At 38.2% G+C, this 10,705-nt stretch overlaps 1 protein-coding gene across 1 annotated transcript in view; it reads left to right on the top strand.

The window, feature by feature from the left end:
• Positions 1-1,088: 1,088 nt before the first annotated feature.
• Positions 1,089-10,705, top strand: part of LOC112510926 — a 13,492-nt gene continuing 3,875 nt past the window's right edge. The window contains exons 1-9 of the mRNA XM_025116279.1: positions 1,089-1,137; positions 1,189-1,329; positions 2,252-2,385; positions 4,235-4,293; positions 4,375-4,429; positions 4,500-4,550; positions 6,949-6,988; positions 7,381-7,421; positions 7,492-7,587. Of these exons, the coding sequence (XP_024972047.1) occupies positions 1,089-1,137; positions 1,189-1,329; positions 2,252-2,385; positions 4,235-4,293; positions 4,375-4,429; positions 4,500-4,550; positions 6,949-6,988; positions 7,381-7,421; positions 7,492-7,587 (666 nt within the window). The remainder of the gene's footprint in view (positions 1,138-1,188; positions 1,330-2,251; positions 2,386-4,234; positions 4,294-4,374; positions 4,430-4,499; positions 4,551-6,948; positions 6,989-7,380; positions 7,422-7,491; positions 7,588-10,705) is intronic.

The following is a 10,705-nucleotide window of genomic DNA, read 5'->3' as shown; positions in this document are numbered from 1 at the left end:
GACTTATTTAACATGTTTTGGAAAGTCCAAGGACTTATTTGTTCCAAAAAAAAGTTCAAGGACTTAATCATTCCAAACAAGAAAGTTCATTGGTTTTTATTGTACTTTTCCCAATATTTTAAATACATGATAAAGAATTCTTATTTTAATCATATCTCTTATTTGAGTTGATACTTACCAAGTTTTTTTTGGCAACCCTTCTTTCATCCACAAATTTTATATACGAGGAGGTGTTTGGTATTGCTTATTTAAAATAATATATGTTTTTTATATAAAAATGTTTATCAACTTATTATAAGTTAGAATGATTTAATTTTTTTAAAAACTTCTTATTACCGGTTTGATATGGGTATAAGTTGTTTATTCAAACACTTAAAAGTGCTTATTACCGACGTCACACATAAAACTAGAAGGGTACTCGTGCAATGCAACGAGATACATATTCATTTTTATGTTTCGTTTTATTTTGTCTCTATTGATATAATACAGTTTAAGTGGTTTGAGAAAGATGATGTTTTCAATGATTATCCTAATTATATGTTAGATTTTTTATATTTAAAATGAGATGTTTATCTTGTATTTGATTATGTTTATCTGCAGTTGGTTATACGAATTTAAAATTGAAGCAAGTCGTATTTACGTACAATTTACTTGTAATCTTAAATTTTAAGTACTATACATTAATTAACAGTATTTCATGCATAAAAAATAGTTTTTAAATTTTTTTACCAAATGCTTTATAATATAGTATATATAAATTAATAAGTTGTTTTCGTAAGTAATCCCAGACTCAAATTAAGATTTATTTTAAAAAAAAAGTTTAAACTTTAAAAAAATAAAGATTTGGACTGCTGAAGTAGATCTTGATTCCGTATATAAACCCGCTGATTCGAATTCCTCTACCGTATATAAACCCGCTGATTCGAATTCTTCCACTGTGATTCTCTCGCTTCAGCCTTCATTGTAACCCTAAATCACTCAAGTAACGTCATATTCCATAATTCATGGATAGATTTGGACTGCTGAAGTAGATCTTGATTCTGAATCAGATCACATATTGATTTTTTCTTGTTATTGAAGATCTCGAGATGGAAGAGTACCTACAGTATATGAAAACCTTACGCTCTCACATGAACGGTGAATCTCTCTCTCTGTATCTTCTTGAATTGTTATATGTTGGTTGATTAGTAAGGAATTATGTGGTGTCGTATGTAAAAAAATTATATGATGATGTAATTGAAGACGTGGAGGATCAGGCGGCGAAGACTTGCGTCGAAGAGCAAATGCAGATCACTACCAGTCAGACTCTGAAGAAAGAGATTGAATTAGGTCTCTGAATTTCTATTTTCTTCTGCAAATATAGTCAAATGCATACGTGTACCTGTTTGCTGTAGATATAATTGTAGTTTTGTGTAATCTCTTATCATGATTTTGTTATTATCCCTCCTGAACTCATTATTGGACAGATGTAATGTCGTTATAACTGCCACGACTCCCAAGGAGCCTATCTTTCCAAATGGAAATGGTTTTTTTCCTCTTTGTCCTACCAAATCATTTGGAAACTTGTATTCTAACCTCAAATTTACATTCCTGAAGACCTTATGTGGACTTCATATAGTGTAACAGTTACCATATATACACGTACTCATCCAAAACCGGGAATTGGTATTCGCTGGTTAGATGGAGTTGTTTGGATTTTCATGTTGTGCATCTGGGGTTGGTGGTTTTAAAATGGGATCTGGATATTTCCGTAAGTTAAACTTGTTATCAGCTAAAAGGCTAGAGAAAGATTTACATAAATCATTGAGAAGCTTGGTAACAAAGCCAAGTACTTGAAAAGAAGTCATCTTCTAAAAACAGGAAAGAATTACCTCTGTTTCTCTCCTGAAGTAGACACTAGGAAATGAAACAAAGGAGAGACCAGGAATTCGAACTCCATCAAATATAGGACCAGACAACAAAAGCAGCTGATTACTCGATGAGGCACCTTCTGCATCATTGGATTTTTAAAGGGGATACAAGCATAGCAGTATCTTCACTTATTCTTGTTACCGCTATATATTTTTTTTATAAATATCACATCTTCATATTGTAGAACATAGGTTTTTTAAGTAATATTTAGAATCAAATCCTGTTTGGGTAACTGCTGAACTATGATCTGTTTTTTTATATTGAAGTAAAGTAACAACATTCATTATAGTTTTTTGAAGTTTAATTTGTATGTTTCTCAGTCAATACTATGAAACTGCAGCTAAATCTGAAACAAAGCAACTTAAGGAGTATTCCGACCTGATGATGAAGGCCAAGGGAGAGATATGTTCTAAGATATTAGAAAGACAGAGGAAAATTGCTTTGTTGGAAAATGATTCTTCCACACTTTCACAGGTAGGGTTATTTTGACCCATTGCTATTGAAGTAGTGGATGAATATAAGACAAGGTGGGTTATTTCTACCAAAATCGGAGATAGAGGAGACTTTAAGGATACGTTGACAAGATAGGGACTTGTAAAGTTTGAGTAATCACAGAAGCAGGTCTCAGACTTGCAGAAGAAAAAGTTGTCGAGGTTCCATTGTTGCCATCTCTATAGAAGAGACACTGCCAAGCTTAGAAAGATGGGTCCCTAGCATGTGATCGAGTCAGCTCGTCCAGTGCTTCTAATGAGAGAAAGTGAGTCTATTGAATGGCCTACCCTTGATGCTTTTAGGTCCTGTCCTATTATAGGGGAAGATATCTTGCTATCGGTTGTCAAATACAAAATTGTGTTTTAAAAAAAGATGGTCAAATTAACTCTCGCTGTAACCATACAGAATTGTATGCAGACAGGTCACAGGATGATGTATCTTTGAATCACATACACCCTTAATTAACTCTCACTGTAACTGAATGGAACTTTATGCAGTCCAGATGTGGTACCTTTCAAACCCCATATGTATTTATAGGGTCAATGGGATACAATTGGCTGCTTGTTTTCTAGAAGAGTAATTGGGTAGTGCTAGGTTTTACATGCCTAATCTATGTTCATTTTTTAACGCTGGACACCGCGAGAGCACCAGCTGTCCAGGTAAGATAAAGTTAGTGTTTTTTCCTTATGGTTCAGTCATCTCCTTGTAGATAAATGTTACCCTAGCTGTGTTGACTTCCTAATAATTAAATCCTGGCAAACTTATCACTGGGTCATGTAACTCATCCAGGTGGCTTTTTGGCTGGTTAAGTTTAAAAGCATGAATTGAATTTTAACATATGTTTATGTATTCTGTACCACATAGTACATACCTGAAATAGCTTAACAGCATTAATTGGTATTTCACCAGAAAGTTGATCTGTTGACCCATTCTCTTAGCGATGCTTTGCCTTGACATTGATTCATGAACATATGTTACTTGAAGGTCATCAGTTGGCAGGATTTACAAATTCAGGGGCAATGATTTTTAGATTGTCTCTCTTTCCGGAAGATCCTAAATGTAGCACGTAGCACCAATTATATCTCATCTGTTTGCGTAACCAAATAATATACGATTATACACTCTAGTCCAAGGTCTTTAAACTGTGGTTGTTTAAGCATCCCAGGTATGGTGGCTGTCCTGTGCTTTGCTCTTAAGAAAAGCATTAGTGTTTAATATGTGTGAAATACATTAAACGTTAGGTCTTTATCAACTTTTTTCCTTAATGAATTAATCTGAACATAAAAGTGGGTGTGATTTACTGTTGGTCGCTTCCTGTATTTCAATGATCTTTGTTGGGTTCTTGTTTCAATTTGATGATCTTTGTACAACCAGCACGAAGTATTAGAGATAGTGAGAGGTGTCTACTTATGTTTGTGATAGATAAATAGATAGATGGTGGCTGTACATGCTTGGGACAGGTGAGAAGTAGTGGACTTGTGGTTGTCCATGCAAGCCACATCATGTTTAGAGTGATGAGAACGGGTACTTCTAGCAAAGTCTTACTTGTTGCCTTTATCTCTAGGCTAAAGAAAAACATTCCTTTCTCTCTGTTTTATTAAACGTCAAGATTGCAAAATCACCTCTTATAGTTGTGAAAATATTGCAGATGTGATGTTTTTTTCTGAATTACTGCACCTCACATAAGAATGACTTAAATTGGAACATAAGTTATTTTATTATTACTTATTAGATGCATGAAATAGTTCCAAAGCATTTAGCTGATTAACGAGATCTTAGTTACTATGATACTATCTCTCTCTTATCATTTGATGCTACAAAAAAAATACAGACATTGGAGCTTATTCAACAGGAAAGAGTCAACTTGTCAACCAAACTTGTTGAGAAGCGGTAATTAGAAAGATATCTATTTAAAATGGAGATAGAATGGTCAACATATGGTGCTGAGTTTGCTTTTGCTTCATGTAACAGTACATCCTATGGCAAGACTGAAGAGGAGATCAATACCTCACTAAAAGAACAACAGGTTCGATATCTTTCTTTGCCTTATGTAGATTTTGCAACAGTTGAGTAATAACCTTTCTGAATTTGCATAGGACTGGTTGACTTCGTACAAGCCTAGCTCAATGGTTGGACAGCATGGTTTGGTACTATCTGATCTATACCTGTTTTATGATCTTTTTTGCATGTTCAATTTATTTATTATTTTAGCTGCATGTGTTCAAGTAGTCATAGTGCTTTCAGTTGTTTGTTTTGACTTTTGAGGATAACAATGGTCTCAGTGAATTACTTAAGTTAGGGATTGACAGGTTCTTTGTTGGATCCATGTAACTTATGTGCACACAGAAGTTAAGTTCAGCATAGTGGTAATGACGGCTAATGGTTGCATAATATATCAGTAATTAGATTACACGAAGTAGAAGCTCATACATGATGCCATACAGAAGTTGGCTGGTCAACATTTTTAACTTTCCTTCTCATGATTACTCAACAATAAAGAAAATGGAAGTCGATCTCAACAAACTTAGTCTGAAAAGTGAAAACCAATTTGGCCACAAACTCCTTAGAGTTACTATTAAAATCACATGCATGGCAATCACCTGTGAATGAACTTGCTACAGAGATTCTTAGAAAAATAAAAATTCAGCAAACTTTCACTTCAATACCCCTTTGCCTCTCAAATCCAAGAATTGAAGAACAATATCCTTTTATTGAACATGCGTCAATTTAGGGTCTGTTTGTTAGCAGCTTAATGAGAATCACAAATTATTTGTTCAGCTATACATGGCTGTTTGATAGTGGCTTAATGATATAGAAAGTGGCTTATTCAGTAAGCTTATAGGGGGGCTTTATGCAGAATGCCAAGTTTTTTCCAAACATGCCCCTTTCAATTAAAAAACACGCTCCTTGTATATATGAAAAAACACTCCCAAATAAAAACCTTCACAATCTATACAGACAGGTTAATCTACATAGACAACTTTATCCATACAGAAGTTACTGGAAAACCAACCAAACAGTCCCTTAGTGATGTTGTATAAGATTTTATAGTTCTAAAGAATTTGTGAATGGAAGTTAATATTTTTTGTGTATGAATAATATATAGAATTGTTTAAATTCTTTCTAGACGTGGAACATAGTTAGATTTGTTCAAAGTAACTTACGACGGTTCAAGAACCCTTCAAGAAGACATGGGTGTTTTTCACTCTTCAATCACCTCTTAATTTCAAGGTTTGTTGATCCCATATCTCTCAATAACACTAATAATTAAGTTAAGAATAACCTAATGAGGTCTAACAAGGTTGGAATACCAAGTATGCATCATTTGGTTTAGTTAGTTTAGATGCAATTGATATCAATGTATGCTCTCAGTTGGGAACGAGACCCTACTTTCAGGTGGGATTTACTGGGTCCGTTTGGTTTGTATGCTGTCAGTTGGGAATGCATCTTGCCTCCTTTTCAAGCATATAAGATATTTTGTATGCGTCAATTTTGATCTCTTTTGAGATCCATGTCAGTATTTATCATCTTTTGCCAAAAAGATAAACGTATTGAAGTTGTTTTATAATTTTTTTTACTTGCACTAATATTGCTTAAAATTTTCAAGTAAAAAATAAACTAACATTTGAATTTAGTGAATATTGTTTAAAGTACGGTCAAAATAGTACGCCATTAACAAAATTGAGACAGACAAAATGTTGCACAGCCAACCAGAAATAACAAAATAAAAAACCGTATTGTTAAATTTCCAGTTTGAGGGTAAACAGGTTCGAAGTAATAGTTTGTTGAAGTATTGTTCTTGTGAAAAAAACTTATAAGTGGCAATAGAAACAATGGGCTGATGCCTCATCAGCAAAAAGGAGATGGTAAGAAGTAATGATAATACCACATAGGTAAACTTAACATGTACACAGATTTATGGACAGAGTGGGGTAATGGAAAGGGCTGTAAAGTATATTGTTTTCTTTGCTGTTTGGTGCGCAATCAAGTTTTCATAGTAAAGTTTGTTGGTATGCTCTAAAATTTTCTCATAAAAATCAAAATTAATTCTTATTTTGGTTAAGCAGCTAAAGGAAATGGGCCGGCTTTCCTTTGACCCTTTGTTTCAGTAGTTGTCTCTCCTCCTAAAACTTTGCTTTTTCTTAGAAGATTTTCAGTGAGTAACTGACTAATGCACAACATCTTAAAAAGGTGCCTTGTGCTTCATTTGTCCATCATAGTTCAGATGTGACTCATATTTTCTTTAATTCCCCACCCCCTGTGAGGTATCAAAAGTACACACTGAATCAATTCTGTTGCAAACTTCCAACTGAGCCAGGAATTGGTTACAGTAAGTTTGTAGATCGTAGAGTGCCCATACTTCTTTGTTTTAGCAGACTTCAAACATTTCTATTGATGTAGAGTGCTGATAGCAAGAGGAGTTATTACCCCTGACATTTTTTAGTTATTGAAGTCTCTCTAATCTTCATCATTGTTTCGTATTGCATTATACCAAGTATTTAGTGATGGAAACAATCCTTTTAATGTTTAATTAGCATGATGCAGGTGAACATACAAATTGACAGCAGGGCTGCCGAATCTGCAGGTATAAGTTCATTGCCTACTTCAACGTTCTTGAAAGAAGACATGTCCTGGCTGTCATTTTGTGTAACATCCATCCCACCTCGTCACTTAATCGGCCATGTTGGGATTAAGATTAGCAACTAATCGCTGAATTAAGCATTTTAAAAGATTAAGCTGGCTAGACAGAATTACCCCATTGGTGGGTTTGATAAATTAAGTGGCCCTGTGATTAAAGTAGGTCAATAGTTCTTATAATATGTTGTGTTGGCACAAGTGATTATATATGCTGAAGACCTTTCTTTTCCTGCACATGCAAGTGATTGATGCTAATTAATAACAACCACCTGAATTGTGTTAAGACGATAAAGTGTGGAGCCTTCCCTCACAATGCCAAATTTGAAATTTATGTCACAGGAAATTATGGTGCTAAAACCCTAGTCTCAAGTGGAAATCTGGTATGTATCCTTGGATGACCTGTCGGTTAATGTGAGTACAATATTTAGTGTAGGTACTTGTGAGTTTCAGGATGATGCATATACAATGGCAAAGGTTGATACTGCTAAAGCTAAGTTTGACACGCTGACACAAATGAGATTTGAGCTTGCTTCAGAGCGTCACAAGGTTTGCACTGAAATCTAACCCTTTCATGTCAATAAATGCATCAAGTATTTGTGAATTGTGATTAGAAACAAAATGATGCATCAAAGTTAATACATACATACGTACATATATATGTGTGTGTGTGTGTTATCTTGGTTGGTTTGCGTAGTAACAACTTCTAGCCAGCCAAATATGCATGCACAAAGCTCAGAAGTACAAGATGCATGTTACAACTTCTTCTAGTGTGAAACAGCTACACATAGGCATCAACTGCTCTCTCTTATGCTCGTCCAATACGATTTTGTAGGTCAATATTATTAGACTAGAAGGTATTCTTTGTATAGTCCAAGGGACTATTTTGTAACATCCATGTTTATATATTGCAATACAAGAGAGGGGGAAAGACGGGCATTTAGTTAAACTCTATTATGGTATCAGAGCTGATCGCCTCCCCTTCCTCTAYTGATCGGCCTTCTGATTTTTGATCCTTCTGAATTTCGGCGACCACTCTTCTGACCGGCGACCACCCTTCTGATCGGCGACCACTCTTCCGCTCACTTTCACCGGATTTCCCATTCTTCCAGCCCCTCTCCATGACAGGCGACAGCAAGCCCCCTCCCACCTATCGAATCCATCCTGCCACCACCATTACCAACATCAAAAATCACATTCCCCTCGTTCTAGGTACCGAAGAAGGAAATTACAACAATTGGGTTGCCCTATTTAAAGTTCAATGCACCGTTTGTAAGGTGCTCGATCACATAATCCCGCCCAATGCAGCCCCTTCGGAACATGATGAAGAATGGCTCTGTCTCGATGCCATTGTTTTACAATGGATTTACAGTACCATCACAACTGATCTGTTGACCACTATTCTCCATCCCGATAATACCGCTCATAAAGCGTGGCAAGCTCTGCAAGGCATTTTCGTTGATAACAAACCTACTAGGGCCATCTACCTTCAACAAAAATTCTCTAACACGAAACTAGCGGCGTTTCCGGATGCTACCGCTTATTGTAGAGAATTGAAATTGCTTTCTGATCAGCTATCTAATGTTGATGCTCCTATCACAGATCAATCCTTGGTTCTTCAATTGATTTCCGGGCTATCCAGTGAATTTGATAACCTCGCTACTACCCTTCAACAGAAGGACGTTCTACCCTCTTTTACGGCTGCCCGTACCGCCTTACTCATGGAAGAGTCCCGCAAAGCACAACAACAGCCTACTGCTACTGTCCACGCTGCTGTGGTTCAGCCCACCGCTGCAGACCCGGAGCAGCCTGCTGATGTCTCCAACAGGTTCACTCAGCGAGGTGCTGCTTCGTACCGAGGACGCGGTCGGGGAGGACGTCACCGCGGTCGGGGTAGGGGTCGCGGACGCAACAATTTTTATGGCCCGGGCAATAACTCTACTGGTCCCGGGTACCCTCCACAGCAGCCCTGGCCTTACCAGCCATGGGGCTACTCTCATCCTCCATGGGCGGCTCCACCGTGTCCATATCCGACTATGCCCACGTTGCGCCCTCCAGGTCAAAATCCGGGTATTCTTGGACCAAGTCCATCAGCAAATTATGCAGCGTATACTCCTACCAACATTGAGCCAGCCCTCCACACTATGACATTGAATCCCGATCAGAATTGGTACTTGGACACCGGCGCAACACATCACATGGCTCACTCGGCAGGTATCTTAAAGTCTTATGTTAATAATGGCACAAAATCTATTCTTGTCGGTAATGGTTCCAAAATGCACACCACCGGTGTTGGCCATACCACCCTATCCGCTGTCAAGACCAAGCGCCCTATTCTCAGATGTGACAGCTCCGGGGACCTCTATCCGCTGTCAGTTCCTTTTGTTCAGGCTGCTTTTCCCTCCACCTTTGCTGCTCTCTCTCAAGACTTGTGGCACCATCGTTTAGGTCACCCGGGTTCTGATTTACTTCGTGTTTTGAATACAACTAAGTCTGTTTCGGTTTCTGGTTTTAATAAACCACAGTTATGTCAATCATGTGTTTTTGGTAAACAAGTGAAATTACCATTTTATGCTTCATCTTCTTACACTAGCTTACCGTTTGATATAATTCACAGTGACTTGTGGACCTCTCCCATCCCGAGTACGGGGGGTCATCGTTATTACATCTTATTTTTGGATGATTTCACCAATTTTTTGTGGACATTTCCATTACAATATAAATCCGAAGTTTATTCGGTTTTTCACCAATTTTCTATCTTAATCAACACTCAGTTTGAGAGGCAAATCAAAACCTTTCAATGCGATAATGGCACCGAATATAACAACCGTCAGTTTCATCTCTTTTGCAAATCCAAMGGGATGCAATTTCGTTTCTCGTGTCCGTACACCTCCTCCCAAAACGGTAAAGCCGAGAGGAAGCTTCGCTCCATTAATAACATCATTCGCACCCTCCTTACTCMTGCGGCGTTACCTCCTTCTTTTTGGCACCATGCTTTAGAAATGGCCACATACCTCCTCAATATTCTCCCTTCCAAAACCAAAGCCAACCATACTCCCACCTACCTTCTTTACCGTACCACACCGTCTTATTCTCATCTCCGCACCTTCGGGTGCCTCTGTTATCCGCTCCTCCCATCCACCTCCATTCATAAGCTCCAAAACCGTTCCAAACCATGTGTCTTTCTTGGCTATCCGGCCAATCACCGCGGCTACAAATGCCTCGATCTTTCGTCTATGAAAATTGTCATTTCTCGGCACGTTCTTTTTGCCGAGACTGTTTTCCCGTTTAAATCCCACACTCCGCTACCTACTTATGACTTCCTTCACGAGAACACCGAGACCGTCCTTCATCCTTCTCTCCGGTTTCCTCCTCCACCAACGAATCCTGTTGTCTCTGGTGGCTCTCCCTCGGTTCCACCACCACCGGCTACTCCAGCCCGGTTTGGTCAGGTTTACACCCGCCGACCTGCACCTCTTCAGCCACCCTTTACCACTACTGATAGCCCTTCCACACCTCCCTTTACCCCACCAACCTCATCCCAACCGCCGCTTTCATCTCCACAGCCCTCTCCCTCCACTTCATCCACCACACCATCCACTTCCTCTCCCTCCACTTCATCAACCACACCATCCACTTCCTCCCCAACCCCACCCCCACCCCCACC

This window comes from Cynara cardunculus (assembly GCF_001531365.2).
Source record: "Cynara cardunculus var. scolymus isolate 2C chromosome LG 4, CcrdV1, whole genome shotgun sequence".
Classification (NCBI taxonomy): Eukaryota; Viridiplantae; Streptophyta; class Magnoliopsida; order Asterales; family Asteraceae; genus Cynara; species Cynara cardunculus.
Note: the sequence above shows the minus strand (reverse complement) of the source record. Positions and strands in the feature narration are given on the sequence as shown.